Below are 19634 nucleotides of genomic sequence, written 5' to 3'. Positions count from 1 at the left end.
GCGGTACGCGGGCCTCTCACTGTTGTGGCCTCTTCCGTTGTGGAGCACAGGCTCTGGACGCGCAGGCTCAGCGACCGTGGCTCACGGGCCCAGCCGCTCCCCGCCCGGCATGTGGGATCCTCCCCAACCGGGGCACGAACCCGTGTCCGCTGCATCGGCAGGCGGACTCTCAACCACTGCGCCACCAGGGAAGCCCCCGGGTTGCCCTTCGTTGAGCCTTGCTGGGGCTCTGGTCCTCCCAGTGCTGCCCGCCTGTCCCCAGCCCACTCAGGGCATTGGTACAGCTGGGTGGGTGCACGTGGGCTCCCCGTGCATTCCCTGTTGTGGGAACAGGAGGACAAAACGCTTGCTCTTGCCCGTCCACGCCCATCCTTCTCTGAGGCTGTCCCGGGGGCAGGAGGGCTGCAGCTCACCCAGGCTTTTCCAACTGGCGGGCCAAGGGCTGTGTTTGTATTCAGGCAGGTTGGTTTGGCCCACATCGTGTGTTTGTTTTAAACATGAGTCAAATTTTGAAATCTGGAGATTTCACAGAGAAATCTCCTTTTCCAGTTTTTCTCAGAAGTCGGAAGTTCTGACAACACTGGGCCCCATCCTCACCTGACCTGAACCTCAGTCGGGGCTGCCCGCTTTCAACGGGGTGTGACCCCCTCCAGTTTGCTGCAGTCCCCTCCATTCCCCACAGCCTCCCCCATGCCAAGACCCCACGACAGTGACCATAGATGACTGCACGTGTTGCGTTTCTTTTTTTCTCTGTACTGCCGTCTCTAGCAAAAGGGCTCCTCATGTTTTTGCTTGTCTTTTGTTTCTTGGTGCCTCGTGGTTTAAGAAAAAGGAGAGTGAGCATCTTTCCTCATAGAAGTAAAGAAGATTCCTATGTATTTAGCCAAAAAAAGAAAAAAAAAAGTTCACGGAGACTTCCCTGGTGGTGCAGTGGTTAAGAATCCACCTGCCAATGCAGGGGACACGGGTTCAATCCTTGGTCCGGGAAGATCCCACATGCCGCAGAGCAACTAAGCCCGTGAGCCACAACTACTGAGCCTGCGAGCCACAACTCCTGAAGCCTGTGCACCTAGAGCCTGTGCTCCACAACAAGAGAAGCCACTGCAATGAGAAGCCCGCGCACCACAACAAAGAGTAGCCCCCTCTCGCCACAACTAGAGAAAGGCCATGCGCAGCAACGAAGACCCAACACAGCCAAAAATAAATAAATTAAAATTAAAATTAAACAAATTCTCATCACAAGAAAAAAAATTTTAAAAAAAGAATATTCCACGTGTTTAGTCCGCAAACAAAATGAGTCTGTACTATGAACCACACTCTGCCTGCTTCATTCATTGAAGGCACCTGCCCACCTTCTGAGCACAGAGCAAGAACTCAGGGTGCCTTTGCCGGAGAGAAGCACTTCTTGTTCCAAGAGGAAGATCCTCAGGTCACAAAGCAAGCTGATGAGGGAGGCTGGTCTAGAACTTTGTCTCTTCATTAAAGCTGAATCTGCAGGGTCTGGAATAGATGGTCGGACCCAGATTCTTCCCCCGAGGGCTGCCTCCCTGAGAGACAGGCATGTTGGGGGAACTGGCTGGAACCTCAGCAAGCGGGCAGGGGACAACTCCTGGGTCCTCTGTGAGTTCGGGTCCGAGGGCATTGAACTCCGTGTGAGGGAGGAGGCGGCTGCCGAGGGAGCCCAGGAAGGGGGGCGGTGCTGGCAGCAGGACCGTCTCCATGAGACAAGAGCAGTGGCTCGGGCTGACCTGAGAGGACATCACGATTCATTAGCAGCCGGGAACTGGCACTGTACTGGGAGAAAATAGGGCTGGTGCTGCTGTTTCATTGGCTTCTTTCCCTGCAGCCTTGGACTGTGGCTGGGAGGGTCTAAGGAGATCAAAATGCCCTCCACACCTCCTCCCCCATATTGCCCAGCATGTCCAGTGGTTCCCAGCTCAGGGTGGGCAGTGCCTGCCTACCTAGTCTCCTTAGCAGGGCACATTGACCTTCTCCCCTCAAGTAGGCATCCTGCCTGCCTGGGCCCCCAGACCCTAAACAGGCCACCATCTACTCAAATATACCATTCAGCACGTATTCAGGTGCTGACCCCGTGCCAGCTGCCAGGAACAGAGCAGTGAGCAAGTCAGCAGGGTCTCTACCCTCATGGAGCTTGCATTCTGGCCTGGGAGGCAATCACAGGGAAACGCATAGGAAAGCAAGATGCTTTCAGCCCCTGAATGATCGATACTTTGCCAGGCTCACCAGCTTCTCCCAAACAGCCTTGGGCCTGACCATAAATGTGCTTCTAGCCAGGTCTCCTGCCTGCCTTCCCAGGATGGAAAGGTCAGCGGGGCTCAAGAGAAGGGGGGGGGTCTTCAGCTCCATTCTTGCTACCCTGGGACAATCTTGTGACCCTCGGGTAGACCCTCTAGGAAAGCTGTCATCTGACACAGGTGGGTTGGACGCCGCATGTCAAGCCACATCCATCAACACTTGGGCTGATTTTTCTTGTGAAAGCCATTGTGAGTCTGACTGCAGAATTACTCACTTCCCTTCCCCAAAGTCTGTAGCTAATGCAATCTGAAGGCAGGACCCAGAACAATTTCCAAAACCTGGAAAAGAGTCCATGTATTCTTCACTTGCCGCTGCTTTTTGGTTTTTAAAGGTTTTTGGTTTTCAGGCTTGCTTCCAGGATCAGGAGAGTCTTTTGAATAATGCATTGTGGAAGTTTCCAAGAAACTTTTTTTAAAAAGTCTTTTAGAGTCTGAGTTGTACCCTAGTCCCTAGGAATGACCTTTACACACTTCTGATTCATAGATGGTGTTTGCCCATGGAATTCAAGGGTGAGCCCAGCTCAACCATAAAATAAACACAGGGCAGGGAAGTCTGGAAACCATGGCTCAGATCAGTGTGTGTGGTGTGGCAGCTCCCAGCAGGACTCGGTTCCTGGAGCACCCGCCCCCTGCCCCGGTTCGGATGGGAGCAGCCCCCGAGTGCAAATGGGAGACCTTTTGAAAACTCACAACTAGACCCTAGAAAAAGAGTCAATAAAAGACGCACTAGAGGACACTTCCTTGTACCTGAGGGCATTTCTGCTCCTGGCAGCACCCACATGCTGCTTGCTCTGGTTCTCCTTGAAATCTCCTCCCGTATTGGAGCTGTGTACAATCTTGTGGTTAATAAACCTGGGCTCCTGCCATGGAGGGCTGTGGTCCCCCGATGAGGCCACCCAGAAAGCACCTTGCTTCTATTGTCAGTCTGCCACCTATTGGCCAAAAGCCTATCACCCACGACATGACTGCCTGGTGGTTCCAGGACCCTCAAGTTGTGATTAGCTGGGGTGGCAGGAGGACAGGAGGAAACAGCCTTCTCCCGTCCCTTCCTCCTCTCCTTTCCCCACCCTCCATGGCAGCGCATGGCCTGTGCCAGCCTTCAGACAGGTGCTGGTGCAAGACTCAAGGGCAGCGTCTTGGGAGAGTCCCTGACTGCTCAGGGCTGGGGAAGCAAGCTGGTGAGCCCGGTGCTGGGCAGGAGCCGCTACCCTTTCTCCTGGCTCTCAGGAAAGAGGCAGAGAGCCACGGGGATCCTCCCTCCATTTCCCTCTTTCCACCCGGAATATTTCCAGCTGAATGACAACAACAACAAAAAACCCTTGAAAGTTCTGTTTTCATTTTCAGCCAACATCTCTCTGTGAAACTGGATTTTTAGTAATTTGTTAAGAAAACCTTGGAACTGGAACAAAGAGAGCATTTGACCTACTTCCTGTTACACAGAGACTAGAGACCCACACTGACCACCATGAACCAAGGAAACAATGACGTACAATTAATGCTCACAAAACAAAATTTTAGGTTGTAATTTCTTCTGCATTAATAAATATTTTTAAATGGAACCTTTCTTTTTTTTATCCCCCTGTAAATTTGCCAAATGCCCTTCCTTGGGAAGAACTGCCTTTTATTCTGCAAGCATGTGTTTCCTACCTATTTCTTTCATTTATGAAATGCTGCTGCTAAGTTTTAAAATATTTTTAATATGTTTTTTCATGTATTTATTTTATTTACTCTTCTTTTTTGGCTGCATTGGGTCTTTGTTGCTGCGCACGGGCTTTCTCTAGTTGAGGTGAGCAGGGGCTACCTTTCATCGTGGTGCGTGGGCTTCTCATTGCGGTGGCTTCTCTTATTGCAGTTGCAGAGCACGGGCCACAGGCACGCGGGCTTCAGTAGTTGTGGCGCGTGGGCTCAGTAGTTGTGGCTCACGGGCTCTAGAGCATAGGCTCGGTAGTTATGGCACACGGGTTTAGTTGCTCCGCGGCACGTGGGATCTCCCCAGACCAGGGCTCAAACCTGTGTCCACTGCATTGGCGGGCAGATTCCCAACCACTGCGCCGCCAAGGAAGCCCCTTTTTTAATATTTTTATTTGGCAAAATAAGATGCTGGTAATTTCATGTCAGACTAATGTACTTTCAGTTCTGTTCATGCCTATCCTGTGGACTGTCCCTGGCCAAAGGGCACTGAGAATATATGGCCCAGATTATTGGACTTTGACCCTTGTGTCTGGGCACCACCCCACCCAGCCCGGATGGCATTCTAAGATGGTGTGTTCAGTGTCCTGGGCGATCTCTCTCTTCCAAGCAAATGTGCTCACCCCCCATACTTTATATATTTCCAAGGAGCGTGAGCCTGGCAGAGTTTCAGGGCTCCACCCCGAGCAACACAGCCAGGATCCCCTGAGGTTCCTGCCACATCTCAGGGGTCTGGAGTGTCAGGGGATCGTGGCTGTGTGGCAAAGAGCAAACACTGAAACATGATCCACTCAAGAAGTGTGAGTGGAGATGTAATATTTTCAAGAGCCCACCCTAGGTAACTTGAAGAGAAGAAACAGTAATTTCCTGGCCTGTTAGAATCTATTGTTTGTCCACCATGGGACAAACAAGATCATGGCCCAAACATGCAAACACAATAAGAGGAAGGAAATTGTAAAACCAACTGAGGCAGTGGGACACATGGAAAGTGTGATTTTTTAACAGTTGGAACATGAAGAGCTCATTTCTGGCTAGAATGGTTAGGGAAGAAGTACATGGTTGTCAAGAGAATATTCTGGAGCCCAACTGCGGCTCTGCCCCTCATTAGCTGTGGGGCTCCTTCATGCCTTGGCCCTCTCATCCGTCAAGTGGGAATAATAATCATGCCTGCTTCATATGGTTGTTATGAAGATGAAAGGGCTGGGCACATGGTAGGCCTTCGTGAATATTAACCGTTGTCATCATGCTAGGTAGGATGACATTTGAGAAGAAAAACGTGAGGCATGTTTAGAAAATGGCAAGTCGGGCTTCCCTGGTGGCGCAGTGGTTGAGAATCCACCTGCCGATGCAGGGGACACGGGTTCGTGCCCCGTTCCGGGAAGATCCCACATGCCGCGGAGCAGCTGGGCCCGTGAGCCATGGCCGCTGAGCCTGCGCGTCCGGAGCCTGTGCTCTGCAACGGGAGAGGCCACAGCAGTGAGAGGCCCGCGTACCGCAAAGAAAAAAAAAAAAAGAAAATGGCAAGTTGTCCCTACCAGTGAGAGGGAAAAATTTAGGTTAATTCAAGGCGTGACAGGAGAAGAGCTTGGAAATACAGGGGAAAGACATTAAATACAAGGAAGTCAAGGATAAGCCGACCTACAGAGGAAGTTAGTGTGTTCCCTCTTAGGAATGTGGTCAGAGGGTCAACCTGTAATGTCAGCCGTTGGAAACGTACTCCCGGAGCAAGGAGCAGGACCAGTGTTAGAGAGACGTTGCAGAGTCTTCTGAGCTGATGTGTGATTGGCACGTTGCAGATGTTCAAACACGTATGTCTGTGGATGAGTGGGTTACAGCAGTGGGTGTGGATCAGATCCTTGTAGGAGGGAAGAATTAAGGGAAGAGGCAGGGGACCATAGTGATACTTCACTGAGACCACCAGCCCCTGAAGAGGAGGCGGATATGGAACCAGGGCTTCCGTCCCCGCAAACCCCCCTCGATGATCCCATTTCTTACGGTTTCTCTGGTTTCCACCGCCTTCTGCCCTCCTGTCCATCACTACTCCGGGCACCCCAGTCTTCATCACAGTGGGTCTGCAGGTCCAGCTCGCCTCCTGGGCCACACAAGCTCTCCACACCACGCCAGCAGCAGCAGTCCATGAAAAAAGCTTCAGGTGGCTATAAGCTAAGTGAATGAGCCGCATAAGATGGAGGTCAAAGTGCCAATGGGAGCTCAGTTCCCGTGGCCTGAAATAGGATGTTCCATGTCGGGGAGGCATGAGCCCTGCTGGGTTCTGGCCTGGTCCCATCACACCCACCTTGGAAGAGGAGCAGGAACCAATCATTATGCTTAGAGACCCTGTTATGTCCTAAGGGGGTCTTGTGGAAAAGCAGATGGCAGTGGTCCTCATGTATGTATAAGCTGCCAGGCGAAAAAGAGCCTGTACAAGACCTAGAGGGGAAGAGCCAGGAGTGGTCCCTGGAAACTGAGGCAGCCAGCTGAGCAGAAGGGAGACTTTCCTAAGGACTCGAGCTCTCAGAAAACAGCCCAGCCTTACGTGACCAGAAGCACAGGCTGGATAGATGTGTGCTCTGTGCCCAGTGCTGAAAAGTGATGACCATTTCTTCTGCTTCCAGTGGTTGTTTAGATGCATGTGCCCCAAACAGATGTGTGTCTGCCACTCAGGGATGTCTGAAAAGTGTAGCGCAGACAAAAACATCAAATGCTAATTCGAGTGATAACCCCTTCCCTGCTTGGGATGGGTGGACCCCAAGACAAGCCTTTTGTGGAGAGAGCTGGATGGAGTTGTAGTGAATGAGAGGGGTTGGAGGTGCAGAGAAGAATTAGATCACCCTACTTAAGAAAGGACTTGGGGTGACCAGGAGAAAAGAACTATCCAGGAGGGAGGGAGAACCAATAGGTCCATGATTGGAGGCGCTCGGAGGTATATTAAGGGTAGAACAGAATTAGAAGGGACAAGATTCTTATATGACATTTGTATTTGATACTTAGGGAGTTTCCTTGTATGAAATACTATAAAATCCACTCCATCTTCAGGAGATCATCAGAGATGCTTTTTAGAAGAATTCAGGTATTAGCCTGGTGACAAAGACTAAAAATACTGAGATACCCAGACCAAGACAGGACCATGAAAGCCCGCTTTTACTTGGGTTACAAATGGGTTTTCCCAGAAAATGACAGCGTCACTGTCACCATCAAGTTCTCTTCATTCATTTGGAAGCAAAAATGTAAGAATCATAGGAACAGAAACCCCAACTGGCTGCTCAAACACTCTTCTTGGGTTCTTGCCAGTATCCAGGTTCCAAGGGCCCCTTCTCCATGGCCACCACAGCTTCCTTTAGTCACAGGGACTCAGAGGACACTCCCCCCCCCCCCCATCGGTAAGTGCTCTCCCCACCCTTCCTGGAGGGAAGCCTGCATTTTACCTACGTGCTGGCCTGCCCTCTCCTCTCCGGCCTCACCCCACATGATGTCAGGGCCAGCTGGAGCCATGTGATTTTCCCAGTACATTCCATTTCCTTCTGCCTTTGCCTCTTTGCTCCTTCCATTTGACCTTGAGCCCATCTGGGTTCTCCTCTGCCAGTCCCGCCCCACCTGTGGCCGCTGACCCACACCTGGGAGTTCCTGGAGGGACGGCTTCCTCACGCTCTGCTGCCTTTCTTTCTTGTGGGCACGTGGACCTAGCTGCCCAGCCTGTGGCTCACGAGCTCTGTAGAATTACCAGGGAGAGAGGCAGGTGATGTAGTCATTGGGCGTGACCCAGTGAGCCTGCCAGGTCCCCTGGGTGCCACCCTGTGACTCTTTACCTGACACCTGTCAGGGGCCTGGGGAAAGGCTGGCAGGGATCTCCTGGGCCAGGGCATTCCCACTCACTGCTCTCATTTCCCTCCAGTCTCTCTGCCAGCTTCTATCCTCCCCCAGACCTTTTGCCTCTTGTTTTTATGGGTATTATTTTCTTTTTCAGGGAGAAGAAAAGTGCAGAGAATAAGACCACCCACATCAGTGTCTACCCTTTTTCAAGTGCGCTCGGTGCCCTTGATTTCTGCCCACCCTGTCCTGCCATGGTGCTGCCACCACTGCTGACTGCCTCATCGTGTGGCAGTTGGGGGTTCTCTTCCCTCGCCCACTGTGGGTAATCCCCTTGTGTCTTCTCTCCCCAGGGTTCCATGGAGAGTGGGGCTGTGACCTCTGCAAGCACCCAGAAGACAGACCCTGCGATGGAGCCGAAGCTCAAAGAAGTGGACTGGGACAAGGTAGTGGGCACAAGACAGGGTGGGGTGATGGTCGGGGCTCCCAGGGCCGAGGGGAGGGTGCATGGAGCCACAGGCTATGGTTATTCATGATGTTTGCCCAGGGAAGATGAGGACCGAGGAGCAGGTGCCCACAGCTCACAAGCACGACCTGGGGCAGCAAACCTGGGCCGAGGTTATGGTGGGTCTGGGGAAACGACACACGAGATCTGTGCAGAGCCAGGCTCCAAAGACCCCAGAGGGAGGTCTTCCACAGGGACCCCCGAAGCTGAGAAGGGCACGATGACAGGGTCAGGAGGCCCAGACACGCCCAGCTTGGCCGGTGCACAAGACACAGCTGCCCCAGGTGCCGGCCACCACCCTCAGGAGTGCCCGGCACGGGAGCCTGCTGAGGCCGGCAGGGAAAGTGCTGGAGCCTTCTGTAGCATGTGGCTGCAGAGCCCGATGACAAACCTCTCTTGGCGCTCGGAGGCCAGCATCTTGCTGTGATTAGGCACACCCATTTGCTGGTTAGGGAAGTCCTAGAGGAGCTGGGTAGTCACAGGTGGCAGTGGAGCCATGAGGAGGGAGGGGTAGCATTGTCTGGGGGCTCTGGAGAGAACCAGACCTGGGTGTCATTTCCCTCCAACCTGGGTCATAGGACTTTCTCAGTGTCATGTCGCCATTTCCTCCTGTAATAGACATAAGTGTGTATGTCTATAAATGTCCCCAACCTGTGCTGGACACTGGGAACAAGAGACCAACAGGACAGGCCATTGCTTTCAGGGAGCTCACAATATGGTACAGAGGGCAGATCTCCCCCGAGACATGTTATTACAACATGGGGAGATGCAAGAAACACACCCAAGGGACACAGGTGACCAGAGGAGGCCCCCACTGATTGTTTGCTGGGCCCCTTTTGCCAGGACTCCTGAGGCCCTGGCCCCAGGAACTCAGAGATGGCATCTGTCACGTGGGAATCGCCTCTGCCTCTGGGGAAGCCCATCAGCCCAGGGCAAAGACGCCTTTGGGTGCTTCACTAAAGAGGCCAGGACAAGTTGTCCTGTGCCCCATCCCCTTCAAGCAGGCCTGTGACCGAAAGGGAAATTGAAGGCCATCAAGGGGAAAGGCTCGCATAGGCCATGCAGTATGTCCCCAGAGGGCTCACTGGACCTGGTCTCCTGACCTTGACGCCGGACTCAGCCACGATTGCTCATTGCCCAGGCCAGGGGCACAAGTTGAGGGTCTCAGTGCAAACGGCTGACTTCTCTGGAAACTTTGGGGACCTGGGCTTGTTCTTCACGAGGACAGGATGGAGGGGGAGACGGCCAGCTTGAATGGGACAAGGATCTTGGAAGCTGGTGGAGTCAGGACCTCGACTTGAAAAAGGAGGAGCTGTGGTGGAAGACGAGGAAGGTGTGGGGATGAGGGTAGGACCAGAGAGTGAGCTGCAGCCTGTCGAGCTCTGGGCTCAGCGGCCAGTGGACGGTGCTGAAAGGACCACATGAAGAGGGGTCCTTGGGGCCAGCATCTGTGGGCTTGGTTTAGGGGTTGAAGGTTGGAAAGAAAATACTCTACAGAGAGCTGAGCAGGCCTGGGGTGGGGAGGCAAGAAAGAATCATCCTAGAAGGGAGGGGACTGTCACACGAGCCTGGCTGGGGACTGGCAGATCACCAGCCCTGCTCAGGGGAGGGATCCTCCCAGTTTCCCTGGGCTGCCCTCGGCACAAGGCAGAGGGATCAAGTCCCCCAGGCCTGTTCTGCCATCCACCCCGCCCCCACCCAAGAGGAAGAGAGGCCTCCTCTCCCCCTCCTCCCCGGGCCCCGCCCAGGCTCCTCTCCAGCACATCCAGGTCATACCTGACTCACCTTCCCCGCCTCTGTCACTCTCTCTCTCTCACACACACTCTCTCTCTTCCTCCTCTCCCTCTTCCTTTGTCCCTGGGCTGAGAGAGAGGGGCAAGGGCTGGCCCAGGAGACGGTGTGGAGACCCACTGGGAGCAATGGGGGGTCAGCTTCGTGCCTCCCCCAGGCCCTGAGAAGACCCAGCACGAGGAACTCACTTCCCAGGGAGAGCGGACAGTGCTTTCCTTGCTTTTTTTCCTTTTTTATTCATCTACCACGTGGTCAGTCCCAGCCCCTTTGTGGGGAGATGAGAGGCTGGGAGACCCCCCATCTGTTTCTGACCCAGGCCAGGGTCTGGACCCTGAGGAGCTCTAGAGAAAGGCCAAGAGGTCAGCAGCTTTGTCTCAGCCTGGGGTCCCGGGCCTGGGGTGGACTTGCCAAGGTTAACCCTTCATGTTTTGCATTCATGGGAAGCCCCTCTAGGTGCTGCTAAGGAAGGGAGTCTTGGTTACCATGGCCCAGCCTCCCTGGTCCTAGAAGCTGGGGGACAGGGTCAGCCATGCTGGAAAGCGTGAGGGGAAACTGGGATGGGGGTGCTGGGGCAGAGAGTGGAGGGCGGAGAGTTCTGAAAAGACAGGAGAAAAGGCCAGGAGGCGAGCCCGGGGGGCCCTGCCCTGCTTAGAGGTGCAGTATCGTTTGACTTTCGAGCTCTGCATGGGATTCTATTGGAACAATTTCTGAATCATACCTTGCATCACCTCTTGGGCAGGACCCAAGTTTCCTTGTGGGACAAGAAACCAGGTTGTGGCTCCTTACCCCACGCTGCGCCCTACCTGTCTCTCCCTGTTTCCTGGAACCCAGCCAGCTCGGAACCTACCCCAGTAGAGGTAGACGGAGCGCCCACTGCTCCTGGCTTCTGGGCACACCTGTTCCATTTGTCCCATGACCTCTTTTGCTCCTTCACTGTGTCCTTGGCAGGGCTTCCCATTAGGGGGCCAGGGTCCTGGGAACCAGATTGAACTAGTGTGATTTGAGGGGTTTGCAGAGCCCCCTGCCCAGATCCCCTGGGACAGCGGAGTTCACACTGAATTAACTCTTCTTTCATTGAGCTCTTACAGCTGTAGGCTAAGCACTTTAATGATATTATCCTTTATCAACAACACAAGGTGATAATGATCCTGATTCAACTAATGAGGAAGAGCTTCAGCCCAAGGTCAAAGTCACTCTGTGGGTTAGCGTAGGGGATCACAGCTGAGCCTCCTGCCCGGCCCCCTCCATGTGTCCTGGAGCCCTTCCACCCTGGTGGCTGGCCAAGAATAAGACCCTGAGGCCTGTGACTGGCGGGGGGGGGGGGGGGGTGGGGTGGCAGAAGGCATGGAGGAGGCCAAGCAGGTACTCAGGGAGGTGTCTTCAAAGCTTGGCACCTCCACTCTGCATCCTGCTTCCCTCAGGCTCTTGGAGGCCGCCAGCAGGTGTCACAGGGCAAACTGCAGCTCCCCAACCTCCCTGCCCGCCCCCACACACATATCAGGGGCTGCCTGGCAAAGATGTTGATTTTGCCCAGTGAGTTTTACCCTTTCACGACCCTCACATAAGTCACTGAGAACTTGGGCAAGTAGCACCTGGATCTGAACCAGCGCCCCTCGGGCAGCTGCCCCTGGGACAGGGCCGACCTCGACACCATGGGTGCTGGCTTCCTTCCCAGGACTCTGCCCCCCAGTCACCTGGGGCCCCCTTGAGCCTCCCTTCTCCCTTTGGCCCTCCCCAGAGTAGGGGTGTGGAGGGTCTGGCTGCAGAGGGATCCAGGGTGTCCCCAGGATTGTCCTCCTGGCCCAGAGCCTCTCAAGTTTCCTCCCTGCTCGTCCCCTTGCCCAGAGGTCTGGGCCCCTCTTCTAAAGAGCTCAGCTATGCTCAAAAAATACCCCCCGGGGAGACACCAGGCAGGCAGGCTGGGCACTGCCCTCTTTGTCCCTGCAGGGGCAGTGGACAAGGCAGGCTGGGGGGCAGGAGGTGCCACTGGATGACCACAGGCAATTGCGGCCTGTTTCTCCAACAAGAAGAAGGAGGAGGGCTTCCCTGGTGGCGCAGTGGTTGAGAGTCCACCTGCCGAGGCAGGGGACACGGGTTCGTGCCCCAGTCCGGGAAGATCCCACATGCCGCGGAGTGGCTGGGCCCGTGAGCCATGGCCGCTGAGCCTGTGCGTCCAGAGCCTGTGCTCCGCAATGGGAGAGGCCACAACAGTGAGAGGCCCGCGTACTGCAAAAAAAAAAAAAAGAAGAAGGAGGAAATTATTCCTGCCCTGTATTGTGTGTGGTATCGAAAAGTGAGTTGCCAGTGAAAGACCACCCCGCCTGGCCTTGGGCTGGGCAGCCGGGGCAGGACTGCAGTGGTACTGGCTTTCTGCACAGCATGCCATCCTTCCGCTCTCCATGGGCCTCGGCCTACTCGCCCCCCACCGCTCCCTGTCACTCTCATCCCCTGGACCTTCGCAGCAGGGAGCATGAGGCCATCTCCTCTGGGTATGGGAAGGTTATAGGGCACGGGCAGGGGAGGCAGAACCCGCCCCTGTGGACTTGAGCTTGTCCAGCTGGGAGCCCCCAGTTAGACCTCAGGGGACAGGCCTGCACTCACCCCTGCAAGGCCACCAAGAGCCGCTGCACTAGACACCCCCGCTGGATCCCTCACAGACTCTGTGCCAGAGAACCCACTGCCGTGGGGGTCCTGAGCCAGCTGAGAGCGGGCCTCCTGGCCCTGGGGTTAGGACCTCGGGCGGCTGAGGTGCAGCATACGTAGCTGAGCATCTGGCCTAAGTCTCCTCATCTGTCAAATGAGCTCATCAGGGGCCCCATCTCTCAAAATTCTAGCTTCCAAGAATATTGGACCTGAAGTCTGAGCCCAGGGGCCTGTTACAAGGATGCAGAAAGAGTGGCTGGAATTCTCGTCCTTCACGGGCACCGCCCCCCGCCCCGCCCCCGCTCCTGCTGGTTGGAAGCCCCTCCCCCACCTCCCTGGCCCAGAAAGCTGCCCTAGAGCTGTGAGCTCTGGGGTTTGGGTACACATTTCTTTTAACAATCGCCTCAGCTCACATCTGCGGTGGTGGGAGGAGCTGCTGACAGAGAGCAGCTGCCCCCTCTCCCCACATTTGCCCCTCGCCCTGTCTGGGGATGAGCAGCTTCCCACTCCTGAGCTGGGGCTGCCCCTGGAAAGTTATGGGCCCCCTGGCCCCTGTGCTGCCCAGGAGGAGGGGCCTCTGGAGAATGGGTGGGGCGAGAAAAGAGGCCCCTGCCCCACCCTGGCAGCGCCCTTCCACCCACCCTCTGGGCAGCAGGCTGCCCTTTTCCCCCCCGCTGGCCCTGCTGCAGCTGCATTCCTGGCATAGCCTGGGGAGACTCCCTCCCCCTCCCTCCCGTTAGGGCAGGGATAGAGCTGCCTGGGGGAGGGGAATGGGACACCAGGTGTTTGGGCCAAACTCACCCTGACTTACACGAGTTACACGTGTGCTCCCTGGGACTTGGCCTGTGGCTCTGGGTCTTTTGAGTTCACTCAAGCCTGCCCCCCCCACCAACAAGTGCACTCAAGAGCAGTTTCTGGACGTATCCTCACCCTTATCCATGCAGTCTGGCTTTAGCTGGGTGACCCTGAGTGAATCACTTGCCCTCTCTGAGCATCAGGTTCCACAGCTGTAAAAGGAGGATTTGCTATCGTGAGGGTAGCAACGGAAACCCCCAGATGCCTGGGAACTGGAGGCGTGATCAGTGGCCTGTTCCCCCCTCCTTCCCCCACCCAGCCTCCTTCCGAGTCCCGCAGACCTTTGCTGACGCCTTCCCTGTCTTCCCTGAGCCTTAGGAAGTAGGGTGGGAGAGGGCCAGGAGCAGGCACCAGCTCTGGAGGAAGAGAGCCATTTATGTGGGAGGGTTAAGGGGCCAAGCGGTCCCGGCCAGGTAGAGTAGGAAGTGAAATTTATCCTGAGTCCCTTCCCACCTCATTGGATCCGAGCCATCATCTCTTGCCATCCTCCCTTCTCAGCCAGTTGCCATGTTGGAAATGACCAGCAAGCGAGAGGTGTTGAACTAGCACCCACCTGAGACTTTCTCATCAGTGAGCAGGACTGGAAGAGAATTGAGAAGAGACACCCTGTGTGTGCATGTACTGTCTAAACCAGGGTGGAGCCCATGGTGAATGTCCCAGCTCCTGGGAGATTGTGTGGAGGATGTTACGAGCTTGGGGGAGGCGGAAAGGGAGGCTCCTACTACAGGACCAACCAACCCTATCTGCAGAGTCACCTAACCCCTCTGGGCCTCAGTGTCCTCCTTCTCAAAGTGGGGAGGAAGTCAGCCAAGCTGGATTTCTACACTTAATGTGGAAGGGTAGCTTTACTGCCCCTGGAATAGCAGGACTGCCAGCGGGGCGAGTGCAGGTGTCAGCCTTTGAGGACTGAGGGGGATTTTGCAGACAGGAAAGTGAGCCTTCTTGGGATTCCGTGGTCCTTCATCCCCCAGGGTGAAGTGGCCCTTCCTGGGCACCAATGAGGGCTACCTTGCAGAAATGCACGGGGGGCTAGACACAGAGCCCAGGTTCCAGGCCCTCTAAGGCCAGACAGCAGGTCAGAGGACCCTTGGGACCAACTCAAGACAGCAAGTCCGCCCTTTGTACAGTGGCCAGTGCCCACTGGTCTAGCCAGGGAGGAACCCAAGTCATGTCCAAAGATCCAGTGGGCAACAGGCCATCAAATGAGAGACGCTTGTGTCTGGGGGGAGAGGCTGGCTCTGTTTCCATCATGCCTGTAAACAAGCAGCTCTCCGGCCATCTGACTCCAGCTTCTCCATACATTCTCTGTCCGTCTGTTCTGTTCCCTTCGCAACAGTGTGTTAGATTCAGTCTGGAGTCCCTGCTTGGTGCTAGACCTAGACGTTTCCTCCTGGGTCTCAACTGAATCAAGCTTATGAATCCCATGCTGTTTTCTGTTCACTTTATAAAATAAGGGCAAAACGGATCAACAGAAAAAAATTTCCCAAACCACTGCTTGGCTGACAGAGAGGCCTGCCTGTTCACATACCTGTGCCACAGCTGGAAACGTTCCTTGTCTAAGGTAGCTGAGTCTGAATTAAGTGTCGTGTGTAACATGCAAAAGTGGAACACGTAAAAACCAGGGCTTTCACTTGAGATAGATGGTGATAAGCTATGGATGCATATTATCATCCTTTGAACAGCAAATAAGAAATATACAAAAAGGCATAGCTAAAATGCCAACAGAGCAGATAATATAGAATATTTTAAATTCTTGATCAACACAAACAAGTCAAGAAGGGAAGAACAGAGAGCAAAGAGCAAGACAACATTAAATGTAAATGGACTGAACACTCCAGTTAAAAGCCAGAGAGTGTCTGACTAGATCGAAAAGCAAGACCCAACTATACACTGTCTGCAAGAGATGAACTTTAAATTTAAAGGCATGGGCTTCCCTGGTGGCTCAGTGGTTGAGAGTCCACCTGCCAATGCAGGGGACGCGGGTTTGTGCCCTGGTCCGGGAAGATCCCACATGCCGCGGAGCGGCTGGGCCCATGAGCTATGGCCGCTGAGCCTGCACGTCCGGAGCCTGTGCTCCGCAACAGGAGAGGCCACAACAGAGAGAGGCCCAATAAATAAATAAATAAATAAATAAATAAATAAATTTAAAGGCATGTGCAAGGTGAAAGTAAAAGGGTGGGGAAAGAAAGAACATGCAAACACCAAGTATAAGGAAGCCTTGCTAAAATCAGACAAAGTGGACTTCAGGACAAGGAGTGTTACCAGGGACTATCCCAATAATGAAGGGGCCAATTCATCAAAAATGTCTTAACTGGGCAGCCTTGGACAAGTTACTCACCTTCAGTTTCCTCATCTGCAAACGACAACAGTAAAAGTATCCACCTAGTTATGGGTACAGTGAGGATCACAGGATTTAACTCACGTCAGGTGTTTAGAAACATGCTTAGCACATAACCAGTGCTCTGTGACTCTTAGCCCTCAGTGTTGTTGCATCTGGGACAAAGCCTCAGGCTCTCACCGTGATCCTGGCTGAGCTTCTTCTGAGGTGAGGCTCTGCAGGCTGTTTCAAGATAAGATGTGAATACAGGCCACTACCTGGTTCCTCCAGTTGTGTGTGTGTGTGTGTGGAGAGACCTGAGGCAGAGGAATGGGACGAATGACTCAGCCTGCATCCAGTAATCCGTTTGCTGCTAGACCCAAAGGATGAAGTCAAGGAGAGACTGGGGTGGGGCCAGGAGGAGCGCAACGACCAGGTGGGGTTTGTATGATTACCTGGTTTAATTGGTGCTGGATGGGATGGCTCCAGGCTGACCTGGGTCATCTTCCAGCCTGAGAAGCATGAAGGCAGTCAGCACCTGGGACCTGCCAAGTTCACATGGCAGGAACCACAATTATCTTTGGGCCTTTCCCTTTGGTCGCCGGCACAGAGGGAGTGTTCGGTGACCTTCCCCACTTGCCCCGAGACCTCCAGCCCACTGCTCCAAGGCTGTGATGGCAGGGCTAGCTTCACCTCTGGTATGGCTGGGAGCCCTGCTGGGGCTGAGCCAGCTTTGGCATGGAGGCCAGTGCAAGGATGAGGTTCCAGCTGGGGCTGCAGGCAGGTGGGTTTCTGAATCACGATTGATTTTTTCTCCCAGGCTTCAGTGCTCTTCCTCCATATCCATCCCTTGCTCTTCTTCATTCCTTTCCTGACACCACGCCCCTGTCACCTGCAGTGGCCGCCGAATGCCCTGCATTGGACGTTCATTGACACCCACTGAGCACCAGACACTGGGCACATGGTGCCCTCTCTCCTATTGTGGGTGGTGGGTCCAGGCACACCCGGCTTTACAGACGAGAGAGCCGAGAGGCTCTGAGAGGTAAAGGCACTTGCCCAGGATCCCACAGCTGATAAAAGGCAGAGTCAGGCTTTGAAGGTGGTCACCTGACTCCAAGGTTATTTTTCTTTACTGATTTTGGTCTAGATTAATCTTCAATACACCGACTCATCAGAAATCTTCAAGGACTTCCCATTGTCTTCAAGGGCTTCTGCAGCCTCCAAACTTTTTTGACCTTGCATCCCTATTAAGTAAAACGTTTTGAGCACATTCTCCATTATATGTCCATTTAAATTATCTACAAATTATTTGTGCGAGCTAATGTACTCTTGTATTATGTACATTAGAAAACATTCAATATGGTTTATATATGAAAGAAATATATCAAGAGTCTCGGGCTTCCCTGGTGGAGCAGTGGTTGAGAGTCCGCCTGCCGAGGCAGGGGACACAGGTTCATGTCCCGGTCCGTGAAGATCCCACATGCCGCGGAGCGGCTGGGCCCATGAGCCTTGGCCACTGGGCCTGCGCATCCAGAGCCTGTGCTCTGCAAGGGGAGAGGCCACAACAGTGAGAGGCCCGCGTAACACACAAAAAAAGAGTCTCTAATATTTTCTCCTCACCTCTGGGGATCAGCCTGTGAGTATCCCTGGGGTACACATACATCCCTACCTTGGAGACAGCCAGCCTGGAAGATGAAGTGACAACTCCTGGGCCTGATACTGGGTGTTCTGTCATCTAAAGCCCTCAGCAGATCTCTTTCTACTGCCCCACAGACCAATGTCAAGGAATCAAATGGGCCACAGTCATTCTCAACTCCACATCTATGCCCACACTCCCTCCCCACCTCCTTTCCCTTCTCCCCCTTCCCAAGTATTCCATATTGTATGAACTTACCCAAACCCTAGGTTCTGTGCAAAGCCCTCCTCTCCTACCCTAGACCCGGGCATTTGTACCAATCATTCTGCCTCCCAACCTCAGCCTGCCTGCATCACCGTTAAATTATCTTGCCTGGCATGTCTCACCTTGCTGAGTACTTTATGTGGGCACCATTATTATTACTTTCATTTCATAGCTAGGTAAACGGGGGCTCAGAGAGGTCAAGTAATTTCCCCAAGGTCACACAGTAAGTGATAGAGCCTGTCTCTAGAGTCTGAACTGTGCTTCAGCACTAAGCTATGTGAAGCAAAGATGGTCTCTTACATTGTTGTTTATTCTTTCCAGCAACTAACATAGAAATATAGATATATGTCAAGCAAAGTGCTGAACAAATGATTGTTTGAATGGGTGAATGAATGAATTACACAGGCCACCACTAAGAAGAAAGCCCTTGGACTTCCCTGGTGGGGCAATGGTTAAGAATCCACCTGCCAGTGCAGGAGACATGGATTCGAGCCCTGGTCCAGGAAGATCCCACATGCCGCAGAGCAACTGAGCCTGTGCGCCACAACTACTGAGCCTGCGCTCTAGAGCCTGCATGCCACAACTGCTGAGCCCGTGTGGTACAACTACTGAAGCCCACGTGCCTAGAGGCCATGCTCTGCAACAAGAGAAGCCACCGCAATGAGAAGCCCATGCACCACAACGAAGAGTAGCCCCTCCTCGCAGCAACTAGAGAAAGCCCACGCACAGCAACGAAGACCCAACGCAGCCAAAAATAAATAAATAAAAATACATAAATAAATTAAAGAAAAAAAAAGAATCTGCTAATGCAGGGAACATGGGTTCGATCCCTGGTCTGAGAAGATCCCACATGCCTCGAGGCAACTAAGCCCATGCGCCACCAACTAGTGAGTGCATACTCTAGAGCCTGTGAGTTGCAACCACTGAGCCTGCACACCACAACTACTGAAGCCCTCGTGCTCTGGGGCCTGTGTGCTGCAACTACTGAAGCCCGCACCCCTAGAGCCTGTGCTCCACAACAAGAGAAGCCACCGCAATGAGAAGCCCACGCACTGCAATGAAGAATAGCCCCCACTCACCGCAACTAGAGAAAAGCCTGTGCACAGCAATGAAGACCCAGTGCAGCCACAGAAAAAAAGAAGAAAGCCCTTGTTGGAGGAGAAAGGGCCTACTTGATTCCTAATACAGAATGTATTGGTTCCTATACCTAAAGAATGCTGGTTAAGACTTCAAGCTTCATGCATGGCTGAATCTGGGCACTCAGATGTCATCACCAGGATTCAGTGTCTCCAGCTCCTGGCTTGGCCATCCTCTGTGTTGACTTCATCCTCAGGCAGCCTTCACTGGCAACTCCAGGGTCATGCCCTGCCAACCTAGCAATCCCAGCAAGAGGAGAGGGTTGTCTGATGGCTCATTGAACCAGCTTAGGCCGTGGGCCTATCCTGGATCCCATTTCTGTGGCCCTTGGGTTGGGATGAACTGTTAGTCCCCAAGCACTGGAGCAGGAGGGTTGGTAGCTCCATACAGACCACATAAGCTGAGTTGGGGCTGGGGAGTAGGTTGCTGTAACCAGGAGGTGGGAGAACAAATGTGCACAGGTGTGAATTTCAAGTGTCCACTTGACTTTATCTCTTGCAGGACCTGGTAGACTGGCGGAAGCCCCTACTGTGGCAGGTAGGCCACTTGGGAGAGAAGTACGATGAGTGGGTCCACCAGCCGGTGTCCAGGCCCATCCGCCTCTTCCACTCAGATCTCGTCGAGGCCCTCAGCAAGACTGTCTGGTGAGCCCTGCTCTCGGACCATGGTGGGCTA

At 53.8% G+C, this 19634-nt stretch overlaps 1 protein-coding gene across 1 annotated transcript in view; it reads left to right on the top strand.

Annotated features, from left to right (window-relative positions):
* The window catches only part of FA2H (fatty acid 2-hydroxylase), a 53589-nt gene that overhangs the window by 22645 nt on the left and 11310 nt on the right, over positions 1-19634 (top strand). Inside the window, exons 2-3 of the mRNA XM_060084763.1 lie at positions 8165-8257; positions 19461-19603. Of these exons, the coding sequence (XP_059940746.1) occupies positions 8165-8257; positions 19461-19603 (236 nt within the window). The remainder of the gene's footprint in view (positions 1-8164; positions 8258-19460; positions 19604-19634) is intronic.

This window comes from Mesoplodon densirostris, chromosome 19 (genome assembly GCF_025265405.1).
Source record: "Mesoplodon densirostris isolate mMesDen1 chromosome 19, mMesDen1 primary haplotype, whole genome shotgun sequence".
NCBI lineage: Eukaryota > Metazoa > Chordata > Mammalia > Artiodactyla > Ziphiidae > Mesoplodon > Mesoplodon densirostris.
Note: the sequence above shows the minus strand (reverse complement) of the source record. Positions and strands in the feature narration are given on the sequence as shown.